Genomic DNA, 16,882 nt, shown 5'->3' on the forward strand with positions numbered 1-16,882 from the left:
GACACTTCATCGCCGATTATCTGCTCGTTGTGCCGAACCATTATTGACTGTTTGAGCAAAATTTTCCCTCAGAAAAAAGCGTTTTTGAAAATTCAATCATCTTTCATCTTTCAATGGTTTATTTACAGTCATTAATTCGATGTCCATCTTTTTTTTATTTTTGGAATAGCCATCTCAAGTAGCCAACCAGATTGTAATTTTCAATTCAACCATCAGTAAAAATAGTGTGGACATAAATCTCAATCACCCCTCAAGTGGTGACATCATTCTACAATTTCGCTTTTCGCTCCAGTCCTTTTATAATTCACACCCGGAACGAGCGCCGAGAGGAGGCGCAGTGCTCGCTGCCGGTCAGCCTTGACATGAGCACGGAGAATAAGAGCGCCCGCCGGTTCAGCGGTTCAGTTGCGAGCCGGCTGCCAGCTGAAGCACACGCCGAAAGCAAATTTCTCCTCCCTGGCAGGCAGCTGTCTTTGCCAATTTTTCAGGTAAGCTTCTTCCTTTTGATTTTTATCCGTGCATTATTTTCCGGAGAGGAAAATCAATAACACAGTCTCTAATTAATGGAATTAATGGTTTCAATTTTTGTGATTAACGAACAGATTTTATTAAAATTTGATACATCAGTTGATTTTGTTTAAAATATTTTGATTTTTTTAAATGGAACTTATAATTTAAAATATTTCCTAAATTGTATGGCCAGAAAGAAATAAAAACAAAAATTTACCTAAAAAGCAATTTTAGCAATCCCTGATCTTATTTTCTTCAATTTTATGCTAAAAAGACAACGGTTTGTCGAATTTTCGTATGCGCATTATTAAATGAATATAGTTTACGTTTCGTCGTCAACACCTGGTCTGCTTGTTGCTTGAAAAGGAAGGCTCGTTATTGTGCTTTCGATCCCTCAAGCGCACACCTGCCTTCGTCTTCTTGGTAAATGTTGGAGCGCTACCCCCTTCTTCCGATGAGAGCTCTTTCATTCAATCGACCCTCTCTGTGTATATATCCACGCATCTCGCTCAAATGATCACATGCAGGCAGACGCAATTATCGAGAAGCGAGTTGAGTTTGCAATTTTCCCGCTGCTTCATCCTCGTTCGAAACTTTTTGCATTACTAGAGCGTAGGATGGAATATATTGCTGTGGGAAATTTCCAGAATAGCCTGAGTACTAAACTAGTGATTTATTCCCTAGTAATACCAACGCAATTGGCAGGGGAAAATAGTAAAAATCGAATAAATCATTAATTTATTTCAACCAAAATAAATTCGTAAAATGCACCTTTTTTACGTTTAAAAAAAGACCCGAACAGGAACCAGAATAAATTTAAGATCAATGCAAACCATAATTATCTTTAAAATTAATTGTTAGTGATATTTTAAAGCCCAATTATAAATTTTCTCAGAAATTGAAATAAATCGATTAATTTTATCAAAGGCTATATAAAAACCAACGAAATTTTAGAAAATTAAGGGAGATTCATCAAATAAAACAAAAATAACGGTATGCAGTTGGTGGAAATTTCCGATCCGATTTTCGGATATTCTCAGAATGTGGCCTGAAATTCCAAAATTAAATTACAGCTATTTTGCTCACAAGTTCTAGACACTGTTCAACAATTAAATTTTAAACATTTTCCCAGTTACAAATATTTTAGTTTCCCCCCCCCCCCCCCCCTTGAGAAACTTTTCAATCAATCGTAATTTTGCTACTATTTTACGAGTTTCAGCGGGTTGTTCGCTAACACTACCAATGTCTTATTTCTCCTAATGTGATTTTCTTGACTTTAAATGTTTGTAAAATAATATGACCTGTTTGGAGAAATAAAAACGAATTGAATTGAATGGAAGGCTCAAAAGTATAAAAGTGCGCTCAATTCCAAAGACCATTGCACCGTTTGGCCTACGATATCAGTGACAGTCATGCAGACGTCGCAATTCAATAAATATATATTTATTCATTCCTCTCCCCGCCGCAACGCACACAGAAAAAATAAGGCTCTCGTTTGACGCTCGCGGCATTTCAATTCGGAAACTTTGGCAGGCGGGCACAATCCACGTTGATTTGCAATTCAAATTGCGTCTCTGCACAACAACGATCCATATTAGCAGGAACACGTGCATTGGGTGAAAATTTTGTTCGGATGAAGGAAATGGAAAAAAGAGCACGACGTAATCTGCTATTGTTTCATCAATTTCACGTTGCGTATAGTGAATTATCACAATCATATAATTCGCGTAGCGCATTGGATCTAGTCCCGCGGGGAAACAGTTTGATGAGACGCATGACACGAGAGAGCGGTGCAATGTGACTCTCGTGTGATGAAACTCGATACGCGCACGTTGTGTATTTAATTTTTATCAATCGTGCTCACTGTTTGCGCCAAGCCTCATCTGGCCAAGCCTCCAAAGACTTTACATATCTGACTGTTGATGGGAGAAAACGGTAGTTTTTTTTATTCTTCTGATACGTAATTATATAAAATTGCCCATGGCGCATTCTTTTCTTTTGATGTTTATTTCATCTCAAGTTTTCAAGGTCTCTAAATCATTTTTTTCTGCTGAGAATTGTCAATAACTAAACGGAAAGATGTTTTATCAAAGGATACCTGGAATTTCATTTTTAAAAAAGTCAGTCGTTTCCTAGGGGTTTGAATTAGAGAATTAGCCTCGTAAGCCGAATCACTCTGTCGAAAATTAGTTCAAACTTTGGCGGTGTTTGGTTTGTAGAACGGTGTTTGGCGACCAATATCAGAGATAAGAGCGGTTGTCTCTGATTTGGCGATTAGATCGAGACAGCAGCGCCACAGCGACAGCCAGAGCAAGCAAGCGACAGGGTAGGACAGCAAGCAGCACTGATTTCTACTGGCTGGCAGCGTTTTTCTGGCTAGGTTTCAAGCGAAAAAATGCTCAAGCATAACGGTTTTTATATTTTGGCAGATCGATCGTTTTGAATTTTGAACCGAGAACCGTGAGATTGACTGCTCAACCAAATTTGACTCTCGAAAGTCGATAGGAAATTTATACTTCAGCAGTGCTACTTTAAATAAAGAATTATTGCTTTACGTGACTTGAAATTTAGATTATTCAAGTAAAATACCAGAAAGATGAAAACTTTCTAATTTAAACTTTTTGTATCCTGCAAATTGGAATAAACAGCAAAATGGACAAACAATCCTTTGTGATGTTTTGCTATACACAAGGTCCCAATTTGGAATAAATTTAAGATGAGAAATGACGTTCTCTGGACCTATTTTCTATTTTAAATTTACGTCTCGGTGCACATATTAATTAGCTAAATATAGATCATCGCTCATATTTCAATAGCCTAAAATCGAGTCATTTTCACGCCTATATATAGAATTAAAAAAACAAACATTTTTTTAATATAAAAAATTGGTTCTATGGGAGAAATTCTTCGTGGTAAAATAAAACCTTACATTTCAGTTGGCAGATGAAGGTAAGGAAATAAACTGCGAGGCTGATTTTCTTGGAAAATTAAACATACAATTAAAGAGAAATGTTAAAAATGGATTATTTCTGTGACCTTGCGGCACCATTCCACTTTCAAACACACGCATTCATTTATTTAAGAAAAAACAACACAGAAATAATGCTTAACGGTGCTCATTTATCAATCAAATCGAGGCCTTTACCAGGTTGATGAAGAATTAAAATAATTCTGAAGCAAAAAACGTCAATTTGTATAATGATATTTTTCTCGCACTACTTGCGCTTTTCCTCATCTGACGCAGGCAGGCACGCCGCGGTATTTTTTGCCCGTCTCCGGATTTTCCGCGAACAGCCCATTAGACGAGAGAGGCCAGGCGTCTGCTGCTTTTTACGAGCAGCCAAACGATCTCTTTTATGTTTTGATAACAGAGAGGCTGCGCGCTTCTTCATTCCGCGACAGCACCGAAATTCAATTAGGCCCGAGCACAATGCGCCACTGTCCTTCTCCCATGATTAATCTCGGTTTTTGCACTCGTGCGGTTCAGTCATTTTTAAAAATTGGTTCGCGCCCCGCGACAAAAACACGGCGGCGCGGCGGACTGGAAATATATTCGGAGAGCCGCCAATTGAATTAGAACCGAACGGAAAGGGCAATTTGCGTCTCGTCCCGAAAATAGAGCCTTTTCATTTGATTTGCAACGGCGGAAGGGCCCAATATTTTGCTAAAAATCTTAAATAAATTTTCTTCTATTGCCACCCCATTTTAATCAGAAATTCATCGTCGGTGCATGACATTTTAGTTAAATCAAAGGGATGAATTTTATGTATATTCCGACCCCTTTCGATTTCACCCCTTCAAAAACCACCTCTTTGTTTACGGATATTTTCTTCAAACAAATAAATCAACCTTTGGACTGATTTTGTTCAGCCATTCGATGCCCACCCCTGAAACATTTTTGGTGCCTTTTCTCTTGTTTTTTTTTCATAATTTGTCCCATTTCAACGCCCAAAATAAATTTCATGCTAACCAATAGCAATTTCAACCCTAATTCATTCCCTCAAAACCTATACATTGAAAGAATTTTTTATTTTTATTTATTTTCATCATGATTTTTAACCACTTTTCAACCAAAAAAATGCATTGGTAGAGCCTGGACTGATTTTATTGAACGCATCAACCCCTAAGCATTTTTTGGACTTCAATATTGGTGAAAAGAAATTCTGTCAGAGAATATGAAGTTTAAAAAAATATTTTTCATAAGATTATCAGCCCTACAGCCGAGGCTATATAAATTAACAATGAAGTTGAAACTCAAACGAAAGGGCAGACGAAATTTTCTTTGTGCGACTCGAAGAATGCGAAGAAATTGTGGCTGCCAAGTGGTTGTGTGTTGAAATATTCATGGCTGAGAAAGAGAAAGAATTCGCCACCGCGGGCTCTTATTATTTCAAGCCTCCGGCTGTTTCGTCTCCACTGAAGTGACACACACCTGATTGTGAATTTTCTCAGCCGCTTACAAAACTTCGTAACGCAGCGCTCAATCGAGTTCATTGATTTGGGTTTCCCGGCGGCGAGCCCCGACCGGACGCAGGCAAATATCGACACATTTTTTCGCCCTTGGATTTGCAAACATGCAGAAATGGCGTGCTGAGAGGTGTGCCTGCTGCCTGCACTGCACTTACATAGACATCATAGCCTTCCGCGTATAGCAGGCAACAATCAATATGCCAGGGCTGCTATATGCATTCGAGACACTGACTGCCTCTTCACCACACAAACCACACGACTCTATTTTAGATCAAAGCCGCGGCTGCATGATTAATCTGTATCTATTCTTGGCTTCTTAGCCGCTTCAGATATTATAACCTTTGCAGACATTTGTGAAATCAGGGGAATACATTTTTTTTTTTAATTTGAGATATAATCGGCTTAAAAGTTTGCATGTTAATATCTCTACTGCAAAATAATTACGATTTATTTCATTATTTGAGGCATTTTTACTAAAAAAAAATCGCACACCCATGGGATAGATCGCGATGAGAGGGATCGAAATCAAGCAAAAAAATCATTTGCAACACGAGCAATTTGGAAAAATCAGAAATTTAACTGTTCCTCGGTCCTGATTTGAGATATTTTGTATAATATATATGTGTGTGTGTCTACATCTCATTTTTTAAATTATTTAATTTAATTTTAATTAAATAAATAATTTAATTAATTTATAATCAAGAGCTGTTTAACATCGTATGAAACCATTTTGAAACTCTTTGTTTTGAAATAAAATAGGATTTCAAGCAAGGAAGCAGTCAATTTGAAAAGCACGTTAACTTTCATTTCCCCATAGTTAATAATGATTTGTCTTTGTTTTGCATAAAACTTAAAAATTTAAAAAAGATAAAAATTAGTAGAAACTTTGTGGAAATGAAAGTAAGCGTGCTTTTCAAATGGTTAAAGACTGTCTCCTTACTTGAAATCTTATTTTTTTTACAACAAAGAGTTTCAAAGAAGGATTCATATACGCTGTTGAACAGATCTCGACGAGGGGAATCGAAATCTAACAAGAAAAAGTGGTCAAGCGATGTAAAATTTAGAGAAAATTTTGACTTTTTTTTCTGAATATAGCAATGTCCTTTTCGATTATTGAAAATTGTAAAACAAATTGTTTATATAGATCAGCTGCTTATTGCATCCAACAATTCGAATAATTGATCTACTTCGGGATGAAATTCATTGCCAATAGAAAGGAATTAGACCTCATAGACAGAAGGATGAGTCTCTGATTGCATTTCTAGCCTATAACGACATTCACGACTGCATTTTCTCTTCAGCCAATTGACCTGCATTTGCATTGGATCTCGATGTCACCCGTGTGTAATTGATTGCAAATGAATGCAATATAGTTTCTCTCCGCGTACACAATTATGCCGACTTGGGGCTGTCCAAAATACGGGCGTGTCGGCTGCGCGTCGAGTCAACGACCGCTCTATTCGTACGCGCAAACAAAGTTAAAAAGTTTTGCAATTATATCGACACCCCGTGACAGCCGTTCTGCTTTTCAGGGAAATTCAGTCTAGTGGTTTTTGGAAAGGCTCTTTGAGCGCGAGCGGCTGCTGAGTAAACAAGCAGAAAGCGCGCGTTGCGTTGCGTGTGCAGACGGCCGAAATTGATTTTTGCCTCTCGTGTGCGGCGCGCCGGCCGTTTCTTTCCACATACACACACACGAGAGTGGCGCAGTTCTTAAAAAATTTTGACCCGCGTGCCAGTGCGAAATAAATACGAATTTACGGCGAGCGGCCAGCCCTCCAGGAATTGCGGCGGTTGTTGTATTTTTTCCCCTGCTGAATATGGTTCGCGAAAACGAGTTACGGACGGTGAGTCAGAGCAGCAGGACAAACTCGTAGCGCAAATTACCTTTTTCAATGCGGCAATGGTGTACGCGAAACTGCTCATGGAAATTAATTTTATTGCGTGAGCACGACGGAGCGGAAATTATGTTCATTCGGCTCTTCATGCGAATTCCACGCCCTGTTGTCGCCTCTATTTCAGCGTTTGAGACGCACTTGCCCGATTCAACGAGCCAAAGCACTGGAATTTGAGTTTTATCAATTTGTGCGAGGTTTAAATCAGGATGAGCAGCCGAATCCGAATCACTCTATCGAAAACTCGACACGACGTGCCAAAAATCTAGCGAAAAATGCCAAATTAAAGGACCCCGGCGACCAATCAGAGAAGCGAGTGGTTCTCTATTTTTGGCCAGATCGAGACAGCAGCGCCACAGCGACAGCTACCGCAAGCAACAAGAAGGCAAATTTAGCCAGCCTTGTATGGCTACTGCTGCGTTGAATGCAAACCAAATCTAAGGTCACTAATGGTCATTTTCGATCATTTCCGGGTGTTTTTTTGAGATTTTGAAAACCAGCTCCACACTTTAAAAATCAGAAACGCACCTATGAAAATTTCAAGTTGGTTTTCAGCTTCCTTTTTGAGAAATTCAATTTTGAATATCGAAAAACGCAAAATTTTCAATTTTTGATAATGTTTGTGAGCGCCAAATCTCGTGTTTTAATGGTCAGAAATGCACAAACTGCACGCCATTTGACTTGGCTTTTGCGACTTCCCCTGGAGATCTGAATGATTTTTGGGGGTCACCCCTGAACCCTAATTAGCCATAATTTCATCCCGTGTCGAATTTTTGTTTTATAACTGGAATTTGGAAATTTGAAACTCCTGTATTGAAAACAGGAAGAGGGAAGCAGAATGATAATTTAAACAATAAAACCGTCTCATTTTGTAGCTCAATTGTGTTGAAAAATCCTGCTGAAAGATGCAATCTCAGAGAGATTTGGTTTTTAAAATTACTAATATACAAAATAACTTAAACTAATTTTCCTTCCATACTTTTTATGTTTCAAAAGAGAATCTTAATTTTAATAGAGCGTTTTATATTTAGGTTAAATTCGACCGAAGAGACTTTCGTCGTATCTTGAGACTAATAATCAGAAAGACCATTTTCCTTTTTGTTCTACGTGCGGTTGCGGTCGCGCGACTGGAAATATCATACGAGTGTAATTGGCCGGCATTGAATCTGAGACTTTGCTTTGATCCAAGGTGCAGCCTGCGTTCTCGATTGCGCGCATTCATAATTAATTTATGCTCATAGTATGAGAGAGCAATTGAATTTCACACTGCAATTGGTCATTCAATACGGTAATACACACTTTGCTGCCCCAGAAAAATTATTGGAATTGAGTTCATGCAGACGAGGTATAACAATAAAACATATCTATTGAAAATCACGATTTATTTCCATCAGGAGGAAAATTTAGCTACTAATTATTTGAATTGTTGGATTTAATAGGCAGTTGATCGATAAACAATTTTGATTCAAAATTTTGCAATAATCAGATATGACCTTGCTACAGTTAAAATTAAAAAATTTCAGATTTTCTCCAAAATTTTCAGCGCTCGACCACATTTTCTTGGCAGATAGATTTATATTCCTCTTGTCAAGATCTGTCCAACAGCGTTTAGGGAAAATCGTAGTTGCGTGGAATAAAATATAGGATTTATTTCAAGAAAGGAGACAGTCCTCGCCGTTTGAAAAGCATTATAACTTTGTAGCCACATTTCTCATAAATTTAGAATGCTACTCAAGTCAATTTTGGTTTAAACTGAATCCTATGGGACGAGTTTATTCATTTTCCAGGATTTCTAGCAGTGTCTTATCCTCTTTAAATACATATTTTTAGTCATTCCAATCCTAGATATTCAATTTCCTGGCTATTATTGATTGAAAACTAATTCGCATCTGTCGAAGCATCGCCTTTCATGTTGCGATGCAGCCAGCTTACACACGAATTGATTTTGCCTGAATTATACCGATAACCCCTTTTCACCCCAACTTGGCGGCGCGGGTGGGTCTCGTGTCACGTTCCTGCGGCGCTGCGATTTCCGAATCCGGTTAGCTGCACAAAGTTAGTTGTTTGTTGTCGAGGTCAACGGCGCCAGCGAACGAGCGGGAGAGCCGGGGGTGAAACAGGTGGTGCGCACAACCCTTTTGTTGCCCGTCTGCCCGCGACTTGACCCACATCGCCGCTGGCTGCCAGGCCGCAAGAACCCTTTGATCTGCCGCGGATTACGCAACAGTCCCGTGCGAAGAAAGCGCGCGAACAGGGGGTAATGTGAATATATGCATCGTCGCATCGAGGCAATTAACTCTCGCACGTGCCCACCCGGCAAGTGCCCACTCTATACTTGACATGATATTTCGCACTCGCGCGAGCATGTAGGCTGCGCCACAATAGCAACGGGGAAATTTAATTTATGACTGATTATGCCAGGAGAGATACATAGTTCTGGATTGAGCGCAAAAGGATCATGTTGGAAATATTTTTAATGAAACTAGACACCATTTGAACAAAAAAAAAAAAAAACCGACATTCCAATATTTGCGGGTTTTACAATTGAATTTCGAGTTTTGGAATTTTTTAATTTTCTACAAATCGGTTTAAACTGACGTAGCACAAAAATTTGGATACCGTTGATCTCGTCTTATCTAAAAGAACCATTCTCCAGTAAACCTTAAAGTGGTAGATCAAAGGTCAAGGTTAATAAAACTAAATTTCCGAAATGGAACTCAAATTTGAAAATGAATGTGTTGAAATTGATTAATTTTGATATTTCCATTTTGTATGGCGTAGAAAATTATGTTAGATGAATCAAAGTCTTGAACAGTTCAATGTGTTTTACCTGTTTTACTTTAATTAAAAAATAAAAAATTGGTGCTTTTACGTGTATTCAAAACGGGTTTGCGCGCCAAAATCTCAGCTCCTAATTATCGGATTTTTAAAAACCGCACACCACTAGACAAGTCTCAACCACCCCCAGACAGCCAAACCCGTCTAAGAAAGAGTGCTAACTCTTCAACTCTCCATTTTTAAATTTCTAGTCGTTTGACGAATTTTATTATTTATCGCCCTAAAATTACTTCGGTACATCGTAAGACTTGAAGACGAGTAAAATGATATGCAGTTTTTGTAAGTTTGACTCTTAGAACCTGAGATTTAGTTGACACACTGTTCTATGATGGACGAAAGAAAAATAAATTATTCACCAAAACTCGGCTTCTTAAGCGTCAGATTTGCAAAATTTGCACGCCGTTCGACTCGTCGTGACCTCCTCTAGATAGTTGGAGTACCAGGAGTATCAACCCCTTCAGCTCCTATTCAACCCAATAAAATGAACAATACCTTTTTCAGCATGAATTTACTCAGTGCGATATTTTTCCATTCTACGTGGAGTTGAAATGGGGTTGGCACACTTCAGCTATCTAGGGAGGGTCATGACGATTCGAGTGGTGTGCAGCTTTTGTGAATCTGATAATTATAAACCCAGATCTGCTGATAAACGGTTGTTTTTTCGGAGACCATACAGCATAATTAAAATCAGTGTGAAAGCTAAATCTCGAATTCCAAGAGTCAAATTTACGAAAACTGCATATTGTCCACTTCGTATTCACGTCCCGTGATCAACTGAAGTGATTTCAGGGTGATAAAAACTGAATTCCGTTGCACAGTGAGGTGCAACAACAAAAATTTACAAAATATTACGTGTTTTTGGAGGTGTAAAAATTGATTACAGGGTTGACACACTCAGAATACTTCGGATATCTAGGGTATGTTGAGAGTAGTCTAGTGGTGTTTGGTTTTTTAACCGGGCGAGTAAATTTTTTGAAACCTGAAAAAGTACAGATTTTGTATTTTGTTATTACTCCTCAACCTGGATTTATTAAAAAATATAGGTAAAACGCTATTCAAGATTTCAACGATTCTAACCTATTTTTAGCACTATGGACTGATGATTTTTTTTACAAAATAGTGACTAAATAAAACGCGTGTCTCGTGAATTGTCAGTTGGAATCAAAGGCACTCTTCCGATTTTGGTTGATCACGAAAAGGGGCGCTGAATTATTAGATCAATTTAAGAGCCTCTGTTTACCAAAAGAATTCATTAAATACAGTTTCACAAGGGTAAAATCTTGAAAGCGAGTTTTTACATTCACATGGAAAAAATGATTTAAATAATTTCCTCGTAGCTCAATCTTGAATTAAATTTCGAGCCTTTGAGACGGATGTGTGTCTTTATTAAAACTGCAAGCATAAATAATTTTTGGCGTAATGCAAAAACCTCTATTTTCACTGGTATTCGGTCCTTGCCTTGCGGTCGCACTCTCCCATTTCCGCGTCGTAACCGTTGTGAAAGGATTGGAGAAAAATCCCACAACAAAAGCGCGGCATAAGTGAAATAATCGACGAGAGTCAAGACTGAATATCAAATTTTATTTCCCGAGAGAATATTATGAGATTCGGTCGATGCGCACACACACACACGGCAGCAATCTTTGTTTTCACACTCACTGCATTATTCATGTCATTGTCGGCATTTATATTTAAATGCGTGTGACGCGCTGCTGGCAAGAAAGAGAAAAAAATAACCCACTCGGCATGCAGAACCGGTTTTCAATTTGCGTGCACACCAGGGTGTTTATTGATTTTCATATCGCAATCCGTGCTTGACTTTCTCGATTTGTGTGTGTCGGCAGATCGTCCTGAGAGCGGAAGGCAGGCAGCGTGGCGGCGTCGACAATAATTCAGGCTTGCAGCCCCCTGCTCGAGGACCTGGGAGGCTGGCTCGTCTTCGGATGGATCAACAGCAAACACTCGTTCGAATCCCCGGCCAGTAAGCGTATTTGCATTTTTAATCTGCAGTCTTTATGTTAACCTTTTTGTTTTGTTCCCACTCCTTTTTAGATAATAGTTGACCCAGTTTTGAAAATTGTGGACGTTCCGTGCTTTTTGGTTTTTATTCCTTGTGGCGTCACAAATGGCAACTGGTGAGTTCCCTCTTGCACTCTTTCTTTATTTTATCCTTAATTATAGGGCTGTGAATTTTGGATGGTTTTTATAATTTTATTTAAACTGATAAAACCAGAAACATTGCAAGGAAAAAATTGCACCATGTCATTTTATTATAATTGCAATTTTAGAAAAATATGCATAATAATCGTTCAAAATTCAAAGTCCTTTTAATTTTAAGTGTCATACAAGTAAAAGCTCTAAGTTTCCCGCTTCTGCCTTAGGTTTTTGCCAATTTAAAAATTGATTTTTATTAAAAAAAAAAATGCCAGGTATCAAAATTATGCAAAAAAGCACTCAGCACATTCATGGAGCTTTTAAATTTTGCATGTTCTGATGAATTAATTTTTCCCAAGCATTAAGATTTGTTTCCGTCTGCGCATGAGCATACCAGGTTGATTCCCTTGGTTTAGGTGGCTCTGGAGGGGGGGGGGGGGTCAGCCAATCAAAGACATCCACCAACTTGTCCCTCCAGCTGGAGAAAAGTGGAGAAAGTTCGCTGTTTGCCACTGTAGCTGGGAGTGGAGGGGGACGAGACGATCAAAGCATGTTCTTTCGCCTCCCCATCCACTGCCCGCTTCGCTACGATGGTTGCGAAACTCCCTACTTCTCCGAGACAAATAACTGACCTCCTTTATAATTTTATATATATTATTTTTGGCGCCTTCTTAGAGTGAAAAATTGAGTGGAAAAATATATCCAACAGATTTTACGCGACAAATCATCACAGAAAAGCCCAAATTATTTAGTAGCTTTATTAAACAAGCATTTCTCTTATCATCTAGATCATATTATACTGAAAAGCTTTTAGTTTCGTAGGCATGACCGTGACGATGTCGTGTTTCGTAAAACAGCCTTGCGACTATGATCACCATGCCAACCCGCGGCTACATAATCACTGCTATCGATTGAAGTTCAATCATTTTTTGCGTTTTAGTACAAATAAATTCAAGCTCAATAACGCCGCGATTAAATCAAAGAGTTTAAAATTAATTAAAATATTCACACAAAAGAAATATATATTAATATTTTTCTTTGAAGTTTGGCGGTGTAAGAAAAAAGCAATCTCTTTTGGGAACAAAGGCTTTTTGTGTGCAGAGTAGAAGATCCACTAGTTGAGAGCTAAAACAGGCACACGTATCTTTTTCTGTTTTGTTTGGTGTGAAGACGCGATACATGTGAGCGTGTACTGTACACATCAGTCGGCCAGCTCCCGCCGGGCTCGAATTCTTTCTCACACTAACTGCGCCGGGCTTTTTAAACACAATGAAAGAGCACTCTTCTCACAGGCTAAGAGTGCCGTTTATTGATTGTCCAGGATAATTTCAAACAAATGTGAGAGATTAGGATGGCAAAAGAGATTAATTGAATCCCAAGATATAGCTTCGGATTTGCCAGCTTTGGGGTCTGTTTCGGCTCAGCCAGCGCATCAAAAAAGCAATAAAGGAGCCCAATTCACTGGAAACGTTTATGGTACGCACCAATTCGTGCTAGCTCATCCTGATCACGCACTCGGAAAATCGCGGAAAAAGCAAATAACTAAAGGGTTAGAGTGGGCGGTTGTTTTTTCTGTGGAATTTAGCGGACCAATGATTTTTTAATTACTTTTACGCAAAGTGAAAATCGATGCGGAGAATTTTTAATGAAAAATCTCAGTACAATTTTCCCGTGCTTTGCGACACTCTTATATATTTTCTGCGGAAGCACGCCCCGATTTCAAAATTCCGGCGAATTATCAGTATAATAATATATCAATTTTACGATTTTCTCGCGCATTTCGACACGTGCCAATCCTCCTTTATTAATTTCTGGGGCACCACGCCCCCATTTCAAAATTCCGGGGGGGGGGGGGTTACGCCCTCTTCCAGAAGGTGCTTTTCACAGAAAATTCGGAAAATTACCTTTTTATTTGAATAAGTCAATTTTTAATTTAATAATTGTCAATTTTAGCGAAATTTAATTTTCGCTGGCCGAAATAGATAAAATGTTTGAAAGCAGTTGGTCTTCTCCTCAAAATCGATATCTCCCTGAGTGTAAATTTTAAAAATTTTACTGTTTTAACAGATTAAGCTGAAAATCAAGGAAATAAACTGAGGTTCTTGGCAACGAGGAAATATACTTTGTCCATATTTTATTTCATGAACACCCTAAAAATATTTCATGCAGATCCTTTTTCATATAGGCGAGTATCAGAAAATCGAAAAAAAATAAAAAAGTATGAGGAAGTATGACCGTCAACAGGAAGAGTGGCGCCTTAATCGTGCGTGTGTGGTTTTCATTGCCTTATACATGCTCGACCGGCTTCGTCATTCCCGGGCAGCCGAGAGAACTGATATGACACCCATTTTTTACTTTACCAACATTTCTTTCTCGTGATTAACGTATTTTTCTTCTCTTTTGAGCAGTTATGGCCGGGGAAGGAGGCTTCAAAGCGCGCGACATCGGACTGCGAGCGCAGAAGAAGATCCTAAGTCGCATGGCCAACAAGAATGTGGCCAAAGTTTTCATCGACGACACTACTGGCAGCCTGCTCGACAACGTTTACAAGCTGGCAAAGTCATATGTGAGTTACGAGACAGCGTTTCGAAATAGCTCACTATATATTTTATGTAAGAGTTTAGGTATAAAACCAACTCCATTTGTGTTGGTTTTTGTTTTGAAATTAATTTTATAAAATTGTTAGAGTACAGAAAAGTTGTGAACAGTCCTTTTTACCATTTCTTGAAATATTATTATTCTATTTAAATTAGAAAGAAAGATTGTATTAAAATGTAATTTAAAAATGTGAGAAAAACGGTTGCGAGAAGTTTGCATGTTAATCAAGTATTGTCTCCTTACTGTAAAATCACGATTTATTTCACAATGTAGGTAATTTTTTCCTTAAAATTCAGATACCGTTGGGTATATTGCTAATAGAGGGGTCGAAATCGCGAGAAAAACTTCTTCGAGAATATTTCGGTAAAAACTGAAATTTAGTTAATCAGTCCCCTGATTAAAATATTACGAAATCCCACAAATAAAGTAAAGCTTAATAGGCCAACGATTAACCACATTTTGCTTTTATCACTATAGGAATTAGTTAAGTTGATTTTTGTAATTTTTAGTTAACAGTTTTCTCTATGACGAAATGCAGTAATGAAATCAGAGCCAAGAAACAGATAAATTTCAGATTTTACCAAATTCTTTGAAAAATTGAATGATTATTCACTTGATTTCCATCCCTCCCATCGCGATCTCTCCATTGGTACGCGAGTTTTGAGGGAAAACTTCCCTCAATTGTGAAATAAATCATAGTTTCACAGTAGATAGATAATAATGCTTAAAAAGTATATATTTCACAAAATTTCTTCACAACGCTGTTCCAAAATGGTTCAAAATGCAACAAATTGCTAATTCTTATTTTAATATTTCAGTCGAACGACAAGAAAGAGTCTGAAAAACTAGTGAAGAACATCATCAAGATCGTGATAAAGCTTGGGGTGCTGTACCGCAACGACCAGTTCTCGAAGGAAGAATTGTGTCGGGCCGAGAAGTTCAAGCAAAAGTTCCACTCGACGGCGATGGCCATTGTCAGCTTCTACGAGGTGGACTTCAGCTACGACCGCCCCTTCCTGGTCAACTCGTTCGATGCGTGCCATCAGGGTCTGAAGGCGATGGTAGCGCCGCACCTCACGCCCAAGTCCATCGCGCGCGTCGACTCAGTTTTCAACTTCTTCAAGGATCCCGCCTTTCTCGACGCCGTTTTCCGCAAGGAGTCGCCGCACAGGGAGTCCCTCGGCAGGGTCGTCAGGGACATCAATAAGGCCCTGGAAGAGGGCGGCATGTAAATCATCCTCTCGCCCTTGAATGTTTTTTGTGAGGTGTTAATATCGTTGGCCGTGGACAATTTGGCACGCACGAAAAGGAAAACTCATGTTGCTCGATCTGTTTTAAAGGACGTGTATGTAAATGTTGAAAAGTCAAATTTTGATTTGTGTGAATAAGGCTCAAATTCTGAAAATCAGAGTGGCGGCTTTGGAATTTTTGGGACAGAGAGCGGCCATGTTGTGGCGTCATCAGTGTCATGACCGCTGGTGTCCAGGATTGTTTAAAAAGAAAATTATTGAATAATTTGTCACCCTTATGAGCAATTCCAAAAATTCCAAAACTTCACATAAAAACTTATTTTAATTTCGATTTGCATGCGTCCTTTAAGGGTGTTTAGTGTTTTCTAGAGTGTCCTTGTTACCCCTTTCCCCCACAAATACACACAACAATAATTATTATCAGCGGAAGTGGATTATTATAAGCTCAAAACCACTGCACGTTTTCTCTCTGCAACGCCTCGAGCACAAAGATCAAAGTTTAGCATATCTGCCAAGAAAGAGCTTGAACCAAAAATGATGTATATTCTTATTTAAAAGCTACGCCATCTTCTTTTAAGACTTACTCTTCCCCCAAAATGCGTTTGTTTTAATAATTGTAAGCTTCTTTTGTCGACTATTTATAAAAACTAAAAATCTCAATGCACCAAACAGAGTTTTAAGTCAGTATTTTAAGTAAATTTCCTACAAATTGAATGCATAAACACGCACTTGTTCCCAATATAATCACCCTAAGGACCAATTTTTGACAATGTGCTTGAAAGCAGATTTTATAGTATAAAAAAATATATATGCATTTTCTTTTCCAACACGGCTTTTGTAGGCAGTTCACCGATTCAGCTCTGTAAAGCAATTTTGTAAATCTTAACTAATGACCGCGATGCTGCAAGATATTTAAAAATTTCACACTTTTCCAACTACCACCATATTCAGTGGAACTTAATATTAATAATTGTAGAACATTTCTGTTAAGCATGAAGTTAATGTGCTCTCTGTGATTTTCCGCGTTTATTTGTGAATAATAAATTTTAATCAAACGTGGATTCAAGTAATTAATATGATTTTGTAAACGTTTAAATTAAATAAAAACTGCAATGATTGCTATGTGCGCACCTTTCATTTCCACTAATGGACGCATGCCCATATTACAAC

The 16,882-nt window shown here is 38.4% G+C and overlaps 1 protein-coding gene across 3 annotated transcripts; it reads left to right on the forward strand.

Annotated features, from left to right (window-relative positions):
- Window positions 1-338: 338 nt before the first annotated feature.
- Window positions 339-16,834, forward strand: sigmar (Tumor necrosis factor alpha-induced protein 8-like protein sigmar). Of its 3 annotated transcripts, none has more exons than XM_065478022.1 (5): window positions 340-488; window positions 11,555-11,691; window positions 11,763-11,845; window positions 14,273-14,430; window positions 15,281-16,834. In XM_065478022.1, exons 3-5 carry the CDS (start codon window positions 11,836-11,838, stop codon window positions 15,692-15,694), a joined length of 582 nt encoding a protein of 193 aa, XP_065334094.1. In that variant the 5' UTR covers window positions 340-488; window positions 11,555-11,691; window positions 11,763-11,835; the 3' UTR covers window positions 15,695-16,834. The 3 variants fall into 3 exon arrangements, with proteins under 3 accessions (XP_065334096.1, XP_065334094.1, XP_065334095.1); XM_065478023.1 differs by lacking the exon at window positions 340-488 and adding an exon at window positions 4,975-5,044; XM_065478024.1 differs by lacking the exon at window positions 11,763-11,845 and having other exon boundaries at window positions 339-488.
- The last annotated feature ends 48 nt before the right edge of the window (window positions 16,835-16,882 follow it).

This window comes from Cloeon dipterum, chromosome 2, assembly GCF_949628265.1.
Source record: "Cloeon dipterum chromosome 2, ieCloDipt1.1, whole genome shotgun sequence".
Classification (NCBI taxonomy): Eukaryota; Metazoa; Arthropoda; class Insecta; order Ephemeroptera; family Baetidae; genus Cloeon; species Cloeon dipterum.

Coding starts and splice junctions, on each gene's coding strand:
- sigmar (XM_065478022.1), top strand. Junction 14,431..15,280: donor ACAAGCTGGCAAAGTCATAT/GTGAGTTACGAG, acceptor TTAATATTTCAG/TCGAACGACAAGAAAGAGTC.